Source organism: Nymphaea colorata, chromosome 3 (assembly GCF_008831285.2).
Source record: "Nymphaea colorata isolate Beijing-Zhang1983 chromosome 3, ASM883128v2, whole genome shotgun sequence".
NCBI lineage: Eukaryota > Viridiplantae > Streptophyta > Magnoliopsida > Nymphaeales > Nymphaeaceae > Nymphaea > Nymphaea colorata.
In genome coordinates, this window is record NC_045140.1 from 19,399,321 (window position 1) to 19,416,833 (window position 17,513).

Genomic DNA, 17,513 nt, shown 5'->3' on the forward strand with positions numbered 1-17,513 from the left:
TGTAGAGTTCGAGAACTATATGCATTAGATTGTCTAGTCAATATCGACAACAATTGGTTTGATCTCCCTGTGTCGATGGGGAAAGAAAGAAAAATAAAAAGCACTAGAAAAATAAATTAAGCAAAGAATGCTTTACCTTAAAAAGCCATTAAGTACGTTTTGGTGACATCAAAATTATGGATTATGATGTTTGTTATGGCATTATACTTCCAGACAGGTGATAAAGTTTGTTACATGTTTTTGTAGATTATGATGTTTGTTAGGGCGTTATACTTTTAAAAATGTGATAGAGTTTGTTTTATGTATATTTTACCATCTCAAGTAGAATACCATCAAGTTGAACTTGTGAAAAAATTAAACACAAACCATGTTTGTATTAACTTAAAAACATGGTTTTGCTCTCATTTGTTTATACATATACACAAACATTTGCATTCTTTTAATATGTTTCAACTATTCCAACTGGTACATATAATATTGGTTTATAGTGTTATAGGAATACGTCTAAATCGTTGGCACAAAATTTATGAAATATTGTGCCAAAAGCATCTAAAGGACTCGATGCACCTGTCAATGTCATTGCTTGAGAATCATAGCACGGCACTCCTCCACCTACAACTAACTAAAATATAACTTTACCATTGATAAAAAAAATATTTATTCAATACAAAATACATATCTTTTAGCCAATTTTCCACTAACTCCACATCTCTTAACATACTCATGCTCTCCCTCCATTTCCTTTGTATTTGGTTCACATTTAAAGGAAAAAAACATATGAAAACGAAAAGGAGTGTGGAAAAGATTATACTAAAATTAATTTTACGTATGAAACGTGCTATAAATTTAAGCAGCGATTTTTTATTTTTTAAAAGCTAAACAGTTTATTTTTTTCTTTCACAAATGGACCGTCAGTGGAGCAACTTTTATCAAAATTTCCGGGGTGCAAATCCTAGTGCCATACGAAACGTCGGAAGGGTGAACTCATACGGATCGCCTTATTGTGCGGAGGAGGAAGGAGATGCGACTCTCGCGTTCTGCTGCATGCCCCCGCCCAGAAAGCGAAAGAGACAGAGAAAGAAAGAGAGAGGCAAACCTCCGCTACCATGTTCAGAAAGTTACTGGCCAATTTGCCCAAGTCCACCCTTCTCTCACCATCTGCAGCATCCAAGTCACGCCAATCTTTAGAAGCGTTGCGCTTGATTCCCTATTTCACCAGGCCTCCAATCCCTCAATCTTCGTGGTTCAGCGAAGTTTCCTTTCGCTTCCTAAATTATCGAGGTTTTGCTACGGAATCGGATAGAGAATCGCTTGAATATGACGTAGTAATTGTCGGAGCAGGTCCTGCGGGGCTATCGGCAGCAATCCGCTTGAAACAGTTGTGCCAAGAAAAGAACAAGGACTTGTCAGTCTGCGTCTTGGAGAAGGGTGCTCAAGTTGGTATGTGGTGGCCCTTTTGTTTTCTTTTATTTGGCTGCTATAGAACTTCTTAATGTTGCGAATGAAGCATACACATCCATCGGCATTTGCTGTAATATTGTTATTAGTTGACTGATGTTAGTTTCTGCATGTGGTGATCATAATTGTCGTCTGCAAGCACTGTGATGGACAGTTAATAATTGTACAACCACTAGCTATGGCTCGATGCTCTGTAACGTCTTGAATTATCGGCTGTTGATGTGATGCTGACCAACTTATCTTTACACTACACCTATGGGAACTTCAGTTTGTTGACGACGAATTCCTTGTTAGGAACTTAGGATTACAAATACGTGTGGCATTGACACTGGCAGTTGCTTTTGTGTGTGCATATGGTGCATCTATGCTTGACAACCAGTACGTGCACTATTTGTATTTCACAGACACGTACACAAACATGTGCATCCGCATGCAAGCAGATACCGCCGATTTTGTACTCAAGGTCAAATAGGGATAGATACCCAACCATCACAAACGTGCTTACAATATTTGGCTTACAAAGCGGAAGGTTTAACCAAGGATGCATTTTTTTTATTTTCTTAAACCTATGTTGTCGAAAGCACTAGGTGCAGCCGATACGGTGAGGGGTGCCTTAGGCAGGACTAAGCACATTAAGGAGTAAAAACCAGTGTCATTAATGTTTTAAAATTAACAACAAAACCGAAGCATTTGTCACTGAATAACATACGATCATCAACTTATAATAACAAAACAATTAAAAAGTAGTAAAGAGTTAACACATCAAGCATCCCATAGCATGGTACCAACATAATTAAAGTTTGAAAGAGAAGTTTTAATAAAACAAACAATTACACTTAAAAAATTTTATAGCACGATTTACAATTAGCTTACTAATCTAATTTAAAAAGGAGGAGGATGCAAAACCTCAACATAATCGCAACTTCCATGTTAACACTGCATGTGGTATAACTGTTTGCTGTTGTAATTGTGAAAAAGATAAAATTATTTTTTTGATGATAGTATACACACACACACATATCTATATGCACGCACACACACATGCACATTCATACATACATACATGCATACTCACAGACACACACACTCACACACACACACACACACACACACACACACACACACACACATATATATATATATATATATATATATATAGAGAGAGAGAGAGAGAGAGAGAGAGAGAGAGAGAGAGAGGTGTTTGGAAACCTTAATTAACATACAAAACATTTATAGTATAATAGTAGATTAAATATAGTTGTGGTACAGATGGTGGAGGACAACTATGTAAATTTCTAGGTAAGAAGGGGCATAATGACCATTTTCTATGTATTTATATTGAGTATCTTCACAAGTCAAGGGTGGACACACGCCCCTGTGGCTCTACCACTAAAGACACAAAAAATGGAAAAATTGCATTAAAACATACGAGGAGAATGAGAAAGAACTATTTTAGGTGGCAACAAAAGAAAAAGGATAACATATTGTCCGAAACGGTAGAAGAGGAAAAAGGAAGAGGAAATAGCAGAGAAAATCTTGGTTATTGAAGGAAAAAAGTTTAGGTTTTCTAGTGTTAGGCAGGCCTAGTTACCTTAGATGATTCCTTGGGCGTTTTGAAATGGCTGGTTGCCTGGGCCAGCTAGCTTGGCAACCAAAGCCTAGGCTAGGCGAGCCTAGGCATAGGCATGCCTTTGGCATTCCACTTACAAGAGTCAAACAGTGGATCAAACTGGAAATTGTATTTTTTTAATCAGAGTTACATGCCTACTAGTTTTCTCTCTACAAATTGGTAGCTGTTCAAAACTAAAACTTTCAAGCTCGACAAGTCTTTTGTTCATTTTATATACGAGTTGGTATTCACTGTATATTCGAATTGCTAATAATGGTTAGGCATTATTTGTTTTTTTTATTCTTGTGAACTCATGCTACTTTGTTGAATTACCCTAAATGCTGATGTGAAATATTTTTTTCTTCTATGAGAAATAGAAGGTTAGAAGAAAGAAAAAATGAAAATAAAAGTGGTTTACTCTTCTAAGATATTTTATTGCATGGAAATACTCACAGGGGCTCATATCATATCTGGAAATGTTTTTGAGCCTAGGGCCTTGGATGAACTTCTCCCAAACTGGAAAGAAGAAGGGGTATGGTTTTTTATTCACTTAATCTTGATGTTATTTTCTTTTCCATATTTAGTTTCTTTAACTTTTCAACTCTTAGATCACAGTTGTGAGAAGATATGCTAGCATAATGTGCAGTATAAGTCTTCGACCCTTAGCCATTTTTGTTTCCATTTTTTTGTCCTTACAACCTGAGTTTTTATTATCACATTCCTGTCAAATAGTTTCAACTTTCAACTTTCAAACTTTACATGACAGGCACCTGTTTGTGCAACACTATTCAGTGGTAGGGATGAAAACCTCTTTATCCAGCTTAGTTCTATATAACATCCTGCAAAACATTTTTAAAATAACTGTTCAAGCTTCAAAGAATGAGTCATCATTTATATGAGAGAGGGAATGACCATTTTGAAGCTACTACACTGTTATCATCAACTTTATTGCTTATATATATATAAGAGAGAGAGAGAGAGAGAGAGAGAGAGAGTTGTGCCTTCCAAACTTGTACATAACTCCTTTAAACTAGTGGGATCAGGTGTAGGTCCCACGAGTGGTTCAAAAGGAGGTACCTACAGTAGGCACAAGTTTGAAAAGTATGCATGTATGTAAATATATATGCATGTACACATGCAGAAATGAGCATAAGCAGGCAAAGTATGACTTGACCAAACTAGCCAAGAAAACTGTGGCACTCAGTTCACTTGGCTGATTCTCTGTCTTTGCAGATTTGGTTACCTAATTGAGTCAACCTGATTCTTTAGTTGCTCACAGATCAACTTAATTCAATGTGAGTCACAGTTGAATTAACTTGCTCAAGTTTGTCAACTTTGGAGGAAATCACGCTGTCTAAGTCTCTCCGTCTTAAATGTGAGATAAAGGTAAATGATCTGGCACATATTGAGACATGGGTAAATAATAATTCCAGTTGATAGCATATTTTCATGCTCATATCACTTGTATTTCCTTTCCTAAGAAGTCAGAACTTATCACCAATAAGAGGATGGGTGGGGATGTTAGTGTAGTGAGCATGAGTAACCTGTCGAGTCCTACCTCAAATTAGCTTTAACTGGTACTCAGGTGATTGAACTGCCATGAAGTACAAATATGTAAGTCCCTTTTGTTTCAAGGAACTTTAGGAGACAGGATTGGCCATGAAGGTTTGAAATTTTCCTCTAGACCAAACAAGGAGAGACATTTGCTAGTCATGCACATACCTTACCTATGTTTCCTCTTTGCCTAAACTCAAATTCCAAAGTTTTTGTGGCAGCTTTCTTTCTGTTCACCAAGTTTATTAGGCACATGCATTTCTAATTAGTACTATACTCTTTTACATGCTTTATTGCCTTATGGTACATTGTGAATGTCACAGCAATCAGCAAGAAAATGAAACAGTCAGTGGTGACTTGTTGTTCATAGTTACAATTTGTTTCATTGAGAATACTTTGTTTTTGTGAAGCATAACTTTTGTTTCTTTGCAGGCCCCAATTGAAGTGCCTGTTTCTTCTGACAGGTTTTGTTTGTTGACTAAAGATCATGCTATACATCTGCCTTCTCCTTTCGAGAATCAAGGGAATTATGTGATAAGGTCAGTCTCATTGTTATTTTAGCAGAAAGTTTGAATGGCTTCTTGTTTCTTTTTCAATATGAAGGTGCTTTCGACCTTTCGTTTTTCCTCGTTGATTAATTGAATGGTTGTGATAGCTAATACCTGTGGTTTTTTGGTATTATATGGTTGCATGTTGGTCTAATGTATCACCTGGAGATGTCAATTTTGAGATTCTGATTTTTTGTGAACCCATTTTTCAAATTTTTGCTCTGCATACTGTAAACTGTTTTCTCTCGTTTATTTTAGGTTTTAACAATGATGCTAAATTGTGATTTTAATTTATGAATCAGTTTGAGTCAGTTTGTGCACTGGTTGGGAAAGAAAGCCGAAGATTTGGGCGTTGAGATATATCCAGGTTTTGCTGCAAGTGAGGTACTTATGTAACTCGTAGGTGCTAAAACGACCTTTTTTTGTTTGTTCATATTTATACTTTTCTTTTGCTTTTTTTCTTTGCTTAAGGTTTTATATGATGAATGTCATAATGTTGTTGGAGTTGGAACTAAGGATATGGGTGTGGCCAAAGATGGTTCCAAAAAGGAAAATTTTCAGCGTGGTGTGGAATTGAAAGGTTGGTGCTCATTAGGCTTCCATACATTTCTTTGGTTTCATGTTTTTTACTGTCTATATATTTGGCAAGGAGCTATTTTGATCGCAAGCCATCTGCTGAGAAATGCTTTTGAAATGATAGTGTATTTAGTTTTTGGTGGTATTTTTCTTTTGATATCCATGTCTAAATTTTGCCATAATTAGACGGTTGTCAAATATGCTTTCTTAAAGTAATTTTTATTGTTATTTTCCTCATCTCATATTGATGCTGATTGTGTGGTGACATAGTAGATTGATAATCTACTATATGCTATCGTGTTATTCTTGGGAATTCCCTTAATCTTGTCTGTGCAAGAAGCAAGCACCAAACAATTGCTTCCTCCATTGAAATTGAATCTGGAAAGATGACATCTCTAACAGTTGTCGTCGAGGCATCCACTAATGGATGTTGTAACTAATCTGAACCAATTTATATTGCTCTGTGTTATTGAGAGTTTGCTGACATTGGCAACAGATATGCATTTCGTGGAAGTGCGAAGCATTTTTAGATGGATCAACCAATATGTTACACGAAGATCTTTGAGGAGTTGCATCTTACCAATCCTTCTCTCGTAATATCATATTGCTGACTTCAAAAGATCACTTTTTTCTTGATCATTTCACTTTGTACTCCACTCTCTCAGTCTTTCCACCTTGAATCTGGGGAAGTCTGTTGCGTTAAAAGAAATTCTAATTGCATCTTGGTATTGTTTTTTATATAGGGCATAGAAGCAATATTTTGTCTTTTATCATTTCTATGGAGATCATTGCTTGAGTAGTAAGTCCTAAAATTGAAAAATGAAACTAATAAGGGGAATGCTAGGAAATAATATGTGGTCTCAAAAACTTTATAAAAAAAAAATGAAAAAATTTTAAGACATAAAAGAAACAACAAAGAACCCATATACTTAAATAGTTAAATATATAAAATGAGTTTTCTTCTTTTCCAAGAAGCTTGAGTTAATTTTCTATTTATTCTTGATTGTCATCTTCTTTTTGATATCTTCAAAATATCGAGTGACATCATTGGCTGATTGTCAAATGTTGGTGACATCGGGAACCCAGATGCTCTCAGATTTTGGGAATATTGGTTACTGGGGCTTCTATATTCTTTTAAATACTTGTGGCATTTTCATGTGCTCAAAGGTTGAATTTGGCCTTTGCCACGTTATTTTGTTGGATTTCTTCTAGACGGTATATAGTGATGTATTAGTGTGTTGGTGCAGTTGGACTGGGGTTTGGCATTTTTTAAGTTCTTTCAAAGTAAGCATTTTTTTGTCTGTTAAGAAGAGATATTTTCTCTGCTTAACCTTTAGTAGAACTTTATAGCTATAATGTTTCTCCCAACTTTAGCAAAGTTAGCTGGGCAGTCACTGTTAGAATCAGTCTCCTTGTAACTGTTCATATACAATGACCTTTGTTTATTTTTCTTATTTCCAAAGGCTAATGTGCTCACTTCAGCTAAGCATAAGCCATATATAGAAACATGTGCTATAAATGTCATAGATGCGTTTTCTATTAAAATCCTGATGTGTTCGTGGAGCTGGCTTAATTGATAATGTTCTGTCTGTTTCATGAATCATGCTTTGCATTTTCAAGAATATGTTTGGGTATCCATTTTCTTGGCTAAAAGAGCTTTTTTTAGTAGTTAATTCATTTTTTCCTGTTTGTGGTTGATTGATCTCCAGTCAGTCTATTGCTTTTCTCTTTGTTCCTTTTTTCCCTCTGTTTGATGTCTTCCTGGTCTAATTATGGAGAACAAATCCTGTCTATTTTGCTTTTCTGAATGGTGTAGGACGTATAACATTGCTTGCTGAAGGATGCAGAGGTTCATTGTCTGAGGTAAGTGAACTGGTCATGCATTTGTCGGTTTAAAATTGCTGAGGAATTTCGGATGTTGCTACTTTACCATGAATTAGTTTGTTGAAATTTCCTCTTGTGTGGTGCTAGTAGAAAGTAATAAGGGATCACAAACTGCGTGATAAGCAGAATGCGCAGCATCCGACTTATGCTTTGGGCATCAAAGAGGTAACATAACATGTATCTTGTTTCTTTGCATGTACCTGCTTAAATTCAAGGTGATAGTTTTGTACATGTTAGCTCAAAGTTATTTCATGGCTGGGCAGATGTAGCAACTTCTTTTTCTAGGCGACCAGACAAACACCTTTTTAATTTTTTTTTGTCTTTAGTGATGGATTTTTATAGTGGCAAATTTTATCTATCTCCCCCATTGACTGGAAAATGTTTTCTAGGTCTGGGAAATTGATGAAGAAAGGCATTCGCCTGGATCTGTTCTTCACACTGTAGGTTGGCCGTTGGATCACAAGACATATGGGGGTTCATTCCTGTATCACATGAAAGACAGGCAGGCATGTTCCTCTTTCCCTTTCCCCTCCTAATTTAGCATTAAAACAATAAAAAATGATGTGGAAAGAACTGAATATGTGTTATGCAGCTTTTTTAAAATGATTAGAAATGAATCTGTTTTACATATTTTTTATGTGAATTCATGTTGAATCGAATCTATCAATCTATCTATTATCCATGAATATTTGTTATGTGTTTTCTAAAATATCTTGTTTAGAAACTTAAAATCATGTCTGTATTTTGTGGTTATTATGAAGTTTTTTTTATTAAATGGTTGTAGTGTATTTTTTTTTTATTTGACTTGTTTGTTCTGTGTGGCACAGACCGTGGGTTGCTTCTCAATTAAATAAGCACATAGGTACAATCAATAGATACATGAGTTAAAAGCAAAGAAACAAACAGATAAAATAAAGTGTCTCTTATCGGCTCTACAGCACATCTCTCATCATCATAACAAATTTGACGTCTTGAAGTAATTTATTATACACCCAGTTTGGTTCAGGTCCAAATCCAAATCCAGGTCCAAATCCAACTCCAGGTTCAATCTGAAGTGATCTGATCTGTGCACATTCTGTCCGGTTGTTACTTATGATCTCTCAATGTGCACATATTTGCTTGCACACTGCAACCCTTTTCTGGACAACGAGGGGTCTGTGACCATTTAGATGCTGAATGGTGTTGCTCGCTTTACTATAAATATTCCTAGTTCTGAGTTCTTTTATTCTCTTCATCATTGAGATCCATATATACACTTCAGGAAGCAATATAAATAGCTGACTGCTGACATTATGTACAATACTTTGAAAACTTCTGCTATGACCTCTAGTTAATACTTTTATATCTGTATAATGCACTGAAAGCTTTCTGGCACGTTAATTAAGAGTCCGACTTGTTAATGCATGTGTATGCAGGTCTCGATTGGACTGGTTGTTGCTTTAGACTATAAGAATCCTTTCTTGAGTCCATTTGAAGAATTTCAGGTACTGTTTTTAAGCTGCCCTTCCTTCTTTCCACTTCTTGAGAAGCCAACCATCCCTATTTCTTTATACCCCTACTGGGATCTTTTATTCTGAGCTGCTTTGATCAAAACAGAGCTTACAAATGTCATTTACATGCATATAGTTAATGAAACCAGTCATTCACTCACTAGAATCACCTCATGTGCAGGAGCTCCAAGCAACTAAGAAAGTCAGTAGCTGAATGTCTTTCATACCAAATGATTTTTTGTTTGTGTAATGGCACAATGTGATTTAGATGATTCCTATCAAACCAATTAAGCTCAATCATCCATATGATCTGTTTTGATCAAACAACTTGCACCAATGAGTTCATAAGAGGGAGTATGAAGATTGGGATCAAAATAGGCATGACAATATTGTACATTCATTTATATAATTTTTTTTTTCAGACTTATTTGTGGCATGTGGAAGTGCTTTCTTGAGAAGTCTTTAGTTCGAGCTAATGATTTCTTGTTCTCATATCTTGATTCTTATATTTTTATTTATAGATTTTGAGTTAGGCTTGAAACAGTTGCTTGCTTTACTTCCATGGAAGTCTCTAGTCGCACTGGACTGCTGACTAATATATCATCGATGCTAATTGAGTTGCTTTACCAATACTATTGCTGGACTAAAAGTTTTACAACTGAAAGATGACATGACAAATGCCAATTTCATGCATGTGGAGTATTTTAGCAGCACTTCCTGTTCCCATTACCTCATTTTGGTGGTGATAATTCTTGTTATGAAATGGATTTGAGGAATCAGATACTATTCATATATTGATGTTTTGCGGTTCTTTTCTACTTCTTTTTTATTTTGTTGAGTATCTACTATGGGTAGTGGATTTTTAATGTAGCATTACTTTGCATTCATCTGTCAGAGCACCTTTTGTTGGTTTGCTTTTCTCATTCTAAATGTCTTTTTACTCCTTAGAAACTAAAGCAACATCCTTCTATCCGACCTTTATTAGAAGGTGGAACTGTTCTTCAGTATGGTGCTCGGACCTTAAATGAAGGCGGATTCCAGGTGCATGACATTGATTCCAATCCATCATCCTGTCCATTTTTTGTCTTATAGAAAAATTTGATACTAGCCTAAAAATTTCAGTCGGTTCCTTACCCTGTTTTCCCTGGAGGAGCACTTATCGGATGCTCAGCTGGCTTCTTAAATGTTCCTAAAATAAAGGGAACACATACTGCCATGAAATCAGGTGGTGTACATGTACTTGCATTATTAAACTGATCTTGGTTGCTTTGTTCAGCATGTAGATATTTAATACATGCAATTTCGTTATAAATCCAAAGCTTTTTATATGTTTTGTTTCTGCTCTCAGCTCTTAGATGCATGGATAACAAACTAGGGTGAGTAATCAGTTGACTCGCCAGAATTGGCTCAGTTCAAGTCCTAATAGGGGGGAAATATTTTACACTTCATTTTGACCAAGTTCAAACCCATCCAAGTCAACACTTGAGTCGGCAAAGTCAACTATAACATGGCCATGCCTGTCGAGTTTATCATTGGCTCCTTCAATCTAGCTATTCTAATTTAATAATCTTTGTCTTATAGTTTTTAGTTTGGCTTATGCGCATATGTAACAAAGCACATGCCTTATATGTTATATATTAAAATTGTATGTAATAAAATATTTATAGGTTAATATTTGACCTTTTTACATTACGAAGCATAAATTTATCATGTTCCTTTATCATGTAAACAAGAAATTTGACTCTCCCCAGCCTCTAAGTTGACTTATCCAAATCACCCGATTTCACATTGACCAACTCGACATCATCTCCAGTATTGCAAATGCAAACCTTGCTTATATGCATTATATCTTCAACTTATTTCCTTGAAAATGGTGGCAAATCTTTTCCTTTTGCTATTCTTTGGAGAAGGGCGGAGCATCTAAATGTGCTGAACATGAACTGGTAGAAAGAGTCGATGCTTAAGGCAATGCTTAAAACTGATGACATAGTTAACTCATTCACAGTCAACTCAGTGAACAAGCTTTGTTCTCTACATAACTGTTGGTGTAGAGTTTGATATATAGTGCTGTTATGGTGAGCCAAGCACTGTCCTGTGCACATTCAGTTCTCTGTCTTTAAAGCAGCAACGTCCTGCAGTTCTCTAGAGATCACCACAACTTGACAATTTGTCCATTTGACAGTCCTTCATGATTAAATTAAATTTTAGAATGTAGTCATCTTTATTAGTTTTTTTTTCTTTGTCTTGCTATGATGCCCCCTAAAAAACTGAAAGCTCTTGACCTCCAATCTGGACAGATTTTCTCTCTTTCTGCCTTCTTTCTTTCTAAATGTGCTGCAGTATGCTGTTTCCCAAAAGCCATGGTAATTGTTTTATTCTGCATTTCTCAGCTGCATTTATTAAGTAAATAGTTTAGAATTTATTCTAATTGTACATTGGTATTTTATGCCTTTGACTGTACTTTTCCATCTACGACTTTTGTCCATTTCACAACATTTTATTCTAAGATTATAAAATTGATTATTCCTTTCATTTGAAATTTGAAATTTGTCTGTTTCTCTATCTGCAGGAATGCTTGCAGCAGAAGCAGCTTTTAGTACTCTCACTGATGGAACTGATATGAAACTGTACTGGGATAATTTGAAGAAATCTTGGATCTGGAAAGAACTATATGCTGCGAGGAATTATCGCCCAGTGAGTAACTCTAATGCTCAATCTTTATCCTTGGGAATTTATCATGCCATCTTTAGTTTAAAATACTATTAAATAGGTTTGAAGTGCAACATGACGTTATAGATCAAGACATGCAAACTATTCTCCTTTTTCTTCATAGGCATTCAAGCGTGGCATGATTCCTGGACTGGCCATTTCTGCCTTGGAACAGTAAGCCCGCGTTTCTTTTGGCTCTTTTCTGGTTTCCTCCTTTCCCTTCTCATGACTTCTTTTTACACCTTAAATGTCCATATTTGTTATGTTATTACATTAATTTCTTGTTGGCGCTTTTGCTTGTACCAGTTATGTTTTCAAGGGACATTTGCCTCTCACATTGAAGCATGGAAAACCAGATCATGAAGCCATCGAGGTAAGAAGTGGTTGATTTCATATTGTCATTGACACTTTCCTGGCTTCCATTTTCTTGATGTACGACCATCTGCCATATTTGCAGCCTGCTGCTTCGCATTCGCCAATTGTCTATGCAAAGCCAGATGGCATGGTGTCATTTGATGTTCTCACATCTCTGTACAGGTTCCATATCTTCTTATTTGATCTGTATGATGTTAATTGTTACAAGACTTTCTTATGATTTTATATGCACTTTATGTGTGTGATACTCGATTGAATAACATAGCAGACTTAAAGTTGCATATGGGGCCTCTTATAGGTATTTATTTTCGTTGGTAACTTGAAAAGTCAAAGTATAATGATAAAAGAAGTGAAAGAAAGAACAGGACCAGACCATACTGACTAAATCAAGAACAGGTCAGTAAACTTTGTTGGTATTTGACCTTACTATTCCAATCTAGGGTTATCTATCATTCAAATAACACAAAAAATTCAAAATTCACTTCAACACATATGCTGTTACATGAATTGCTTGCATACTCCATTTACATTTTGGATATGTCATTTTCTGCAATGACTACCATCTGTGTGCCTTAGGATGAACTTGGGAAGAATGGCCTGTGGTAGGAGCTTGTGCGTGCATAAGTGCAAAGCTAGAGTCCTTTGTCTGATTGTTCCTTTATTCTCCACATCAAAGTAACAAACTTTTTTAATTTAGACTAGTAAAATTGGGGGCAATTGTACATATAGTCTTTTGTTTTCCCCTTCCCTCGTCTTATGACAATGTAGACTGAAAGCAATTGTTGTCAAAACAGCTGGTTTTCTCGGTATAGTGCAGTGTCTCATGGATGGAGATTTTCGATTTAAATTGTCCTTCTGGTTGTAGATGTCTGTCTAGTTTATCCTTTTATTGCTGCGGTAGGTTACTTTTCTGGTTCGTGCCTAATACTTTATTTCATTGCTTATTGATGTGATGTCCTTATGTAGGAGCAACACTAATCATGAGCACGACCAGCCTGTTCACCTTCACCTGAAGGATCCAACAGTACCTGAGCTAATAAATTTGCCACAATATGCTGGACCAGAATCACGATACTGCCCTGCTCGTGTTTATGAGTAAGGAAAACTACTTGCATTCTGTTACTTAAGTTCTGAAGCAGATGACTTCCATTCCTGTTTCATTTTTCCTTTTCCCTTTTCCCTTTGGGCGTAGGTGGGTGTGTACCCCATGTGTACGAATGTGTGAGTGTATGACTGCACATGCATGTTGTGCATGCATGTTTTGATGGATGCATGGAAGCAGGGATGTGTCTGTCTGCAGGCATGTGTACGTGTATACATGTGAATTCCATAGCATTTCACTTCTACTGCCTCATTACTGGATACATGTGAATTCCAGAGTAATTCACTTTTACTGCCTCATCAGTCATTACTGGGATCTTCAATGTGAAAATCTTAAGCCACATTATGCTTTGTATTAACTTGTTAGTTGGGATACTGCTTTGACTTGTTCATTGTGGTAAGTTGGTCAAATTTCCTGGTTAGAAGAACTAAGAAGCATATGATGCCTGAACCAAGATGTTCATGCTTATTTTATTTTTTTCTGCTTCTGATCTATTAGGTGTAATTATTTTGATAATGAATAGGTATATAGCGGATGATGCCGGAAAATTGAAACTGCACATGAATGCTCAGAATTGTCTTCATTGCAAGGTATGCATTTAGTGAAAAATAAGCTCTTCACCCAACTAGTCCTTCATTAATCTTGGATCAGGTTACCACTGCACACATGTTGCAAAATTTGTTGGTTACATGCTGTGAGGCCCAGAGGTTTTATTTCGCAGAGTTTTATTTCTGTTATTTCCTGTTTCTGTGTTTTCAGCTTAGTATTTCTTTTATGTAACGGGTCGGGTCCAGTTAGGCTTTTCTTAACCCAACCCATCACGTTATGTATTTAAGCACGATTAAGGGATTTAAACCCTAATGAAGAATATTACATTTCTTGAGAGAAGCTAGGCTTCGTGTGTTTTGGGAAGTTAAGACAGAGTTAGGCGCAGGGCAGATCGTTAGCTGTGAAGAGGCTAACACATGCCTATCTATTTACAATAATATTTACAAAATTTAGCTGGCTACTTTTGGGCCTTCGCTTGATTCTGTCAACTGCAGTTCCCCTCTAGAATTGCTGAGTCCCAGATCCATAATTTGTCTTGCCAAATGGGATATGGCATGTAATGTTAATATCTTCTGTGTGTGCCTGCATCCTTTTCTTCTTTTGAAGGTATATTGCTTGAGTAGATCATCAAGATTCCACTTTTCCTGCCATCTGCATGAAAACTTCTCATTCAATGTCTTTCATCAGCAAACACAGGTTTGAACTCTCAATGTAGGTCCTTAAGCTAATGAGGAGAGACTGCTTCATCATTCTAAATGGAAGTGGTTGACCTTTTACTTTTGGCTTGCATTCTTCCATTTCAGATATAGTTGGCTGTGCCTGAATTGGACCCAAGATGATTGGTGCAGCTCAGCCAGCAAATAGTTTTATTTCAATTTTCAAATCATTGTGCCATTTGCATCCGTTTTAAATGTGGGGTCTGTGCTGGGCCCTTTAAGGAGCTCTCTGCACCCGTCACACCTGCATCAGGTGCTGGTGCTGCATCCTTGTCTACAGCTACACCCTTGTGACGCAGATAACGGGTCATCCTAATGAGCATCCATAGGTGTTCCAGAAAAGGAGATTTTCCATTGTTGCTAACTTGTTGTGAACTAACTTATATAACAACGTTGTTCATCTAGCCAAAATCCAAGTAATTAGTACCTTCATAAGGATGGGAGACTTATTCTGCTAATCTGATGTCACTTCAGTTAAAGTTCAACTGGCAGAAATTGGTTAACGACCCTTCGGAAAAAGTATGCTAACAAGTGATACCCTTTAGGATCTGCAGTCACTACCAACTTTTCTGTCAATCTGGGTGCTAATTAAACAGCCCTGATTTACTTTAGTACTTGTCTGATGTAAAGCTCAAGATGGATTTCGTGAGATGGCAATTTAGATGCATCAATGGTAATGCATCCTGCTTATTAAAATAACATGGAAAATGTACACCTGGTTACAGAGATGTGCCTACATTGCCAAGATCTCACCCCCTTCTTCCACGCATGCTTCCATCGAGGTGTGCTGATCTATTGGTGGTATAAAATGTTATAATGGCCAAAGTTCTACCACGCAAGAATTCTTAGAAGGAAGAGGGGGCGAGGGATAACTCTTGGGAAACACTTTAGGCATCTGACTCTCCTTGTTGAGCGACGGACATGTACTCAAAGCATTATCCTTTTCAAAGTGAATTCATTTATTTCTCCCATATTTTGAATCTTGGTTTAATTGAAACTTTTGTCCGTGCAATGAGAATACATCCTTAGTACTTGAAATGCCCTATGGATAATCATTCCTATGATGCAGAATAGCTGCATATTTGCTACTTTTAACTGTTATTCATTTCTTGCTACAATAAACGGCTACTGCTGCGGACTGATTGTTCATGGACTGAACAAAAATCTAGGACATCTGTTTTTAACGATAAAATGACACAAGCAAGATGATTTTGCATGTCAGGAAGCCTATAAGTAGATATAAGGTGCTTACAAACTAAAGGAACATGGATAATCTTCAATCTTCCATTCTAAATCTGTATATAGGTCCCCTCTATATTGTAGTGCTTTGTGACATCATAGCAAATTTGCAGGAATAGTTTTTGGTATATTTGTTTCTCCAAATTTATGTTTTTTTATTTAAACTCTATTCATTCCGTTCATGTATGGGTGTGTTTTGCATTGTGCATATTACCATGCTTTGTTCTAATTCACCTCTCTCTCTCCTCCTCCCTCCCTCTCAGGCATGTGATATCAAGGACCCAAAGCAGAATATCGAGTGGACCGTCCCAGAAGGAGGTGGTGGCCCTGGATACACGTTAATGTGATTTCTCTGTAAAGTGTTTATGAATTGATTGAAACTATTTAAAAATGGAAATCTGATTAGTGTCTTTATGTGATGATGCTTCCACTTTGAATTGGTATTCTCTGATGGCCACGTACCTCTCTAAATGTCTTTTGGCGGATTTGCAGCCTGATGAATGTGCCAAACCCATCAATGTGCATAATCTCTTCTCCTCTCTCCCTCTCTCTCCGTCTCCCTCTCTCTCGCACCTTCCTTCCCTCTCTCTCCGCGATTGCCGTTATTGGTCCGTCCAGGTTTAATAAGTTTGGGAATTTGTTATTTCTCGACGATGTACAACCATACATATTAATCTCCACATTAATACGTGCATGTAACTTATGCAACTGAAATCAATAATAGCGACAGAATCCTTTCTTGAGTCCATTTGAAGGACCATTTGATCACCCCTGCCTGGCATGAACCTGCTTCTTGTGAGAAGGCACATTTGATCACCTTAAACATGACCAAATGAAAAACACAAATCATGCAGTTGAACTTTGTCCACAATGACTTGACCCAAAACTGACTTCAATATCAAATTTGTTAGTTCTTAAAGAGACCTGTAGCTAACTTCAGTCAGCACCGGAAGGCCTACGAACACATAATAATAAGAATCTAAGGCACATAAAATCACATAATATTAGGACCTGTAGCTAATTTGTTAGTTCTAATATGTTTGACAGGTAGAACATAGTGTTTCTATCAACATGTTTCAGCTAGTGTTTTATGAATTTGTTCCAATTTTTATAAAAGATTTATGAAACATTTATAGCTGCCAAAAGACACAAAAGGTTTGAAGGACCAGAAAATAAAAATTTTAGCATTTAAAAATCTTGGAAAAAATACGAAATGCCGGCAAATAACATACCACAATTATCCTCTGAATTTAATCAAACAGCCATCCAATTTTTTTATGTAATTCTGAAGCAACCACCTCCTAACAACAAAATATTAAAATAAGTTAGATGGTAAAGGCTGCACCTGCCTGGCTGCGAACTTCTGTAGACACCAATTGAGTGATGAAATTTGTTGAGCAAATAATCATAGGAGGAAATGTCAATGGATCATATTCAAATTGAAAAGTTTATTTACTATATCTAATTTCTTAGGTATTCACATGTTTGAGTTCATGTTGGGATTCAAACACGAACGAGAAAAAGTCTATGGTATATCAAAATTGATTTTTAACTTCACAATTCGAATTCGAATTTTATTTTCAGCCAAATCTAAAACTGACTTTCAAATATACAACTGAATCCGAACCACATTATGATATGTTAAACACTGACTAGCAAAATATATGTATATATAATGTGCTTATCTGAATTGAATCAATGTGT

At 36.4% G+C, this 17,513-nt stretch overlaps 1 protein-coding gene across 1 annotated transcript; it reads left to right on the top strand.

Moving 5' to 3' along the window:
• The first annotated feature begins 940 nt into the window (after nucleotides 1-940).
• Nucleotides 941-16,228, top strand: LOC116250165 (electron transfer flavoprotein-ubiquinone oxidoreductase, mitochondrial). The gene is made up of 18 exons (XM_031623625.2): nucleotides 941-1,440; nucleotides 3,523-3,599; nucleotides 5,054-5,160; nucleotides 5,472-5,553; nucleotides 5,641-5,749; nucleotides 7,562-7,608; nucleotides 7,720-7,794; nucleotides 8,019-8,135; nucleotides 9,045-9,113; nucleotides 10,068-10,160; nucleotides 10,242-10,344; nucleotides 11,689-11,813; nucleotides 11,953-12,002; nucleotides 12,135-12,201; nucleotides 12,286-12,365; nucleotides 13,170-13,298; nucleotides 13,829-13,895; nucleotides 16,073-16,228. The coding sequence occupies exons 1-18, from the start codon at nucleotides 1,107-1,109 to the stop codon at nucleotides 16,154-16,156; spliced, it is 1,815 nt and encodes a 604-aa protein (XP_031479485.1). The 5' UTR covers nucleotides 941-1,106; the 3' UTR covers nucleotides 16,157-16,228.
• The last annotated feature ends 1,285 nt before the right edge of the window (nucleotides 16,229-17,513 follow it).

What these genes read in the sequence shown, in the direction of transcription:
- LOC116250165 (XM_031623625.2), top strand. Translation starts at nt 1,107, where the DNA reads ATGTTCAGAAAGTTACTGGCCAATTTGCCCAAGTCCACCCTTCTCTCA. An exon ending in GGAGAAGGGTGCTCAAGTTG is followed by an intron (nt 1,441 to 3,522) that starts GTATGTGGTGGC and finishes AAATACTCACAG; the next exon opens with GGGCTCATATCATATCTGGA. An exon ending in CTGCGAGGAATTATCGCCCA is followed by an intron (nt 11,814 to 11,952) that starts GTGAGTAACTCT and finishes TTTTCTTCATAG; the next exon opens with GCATTCAAGCGTGGCATGAT.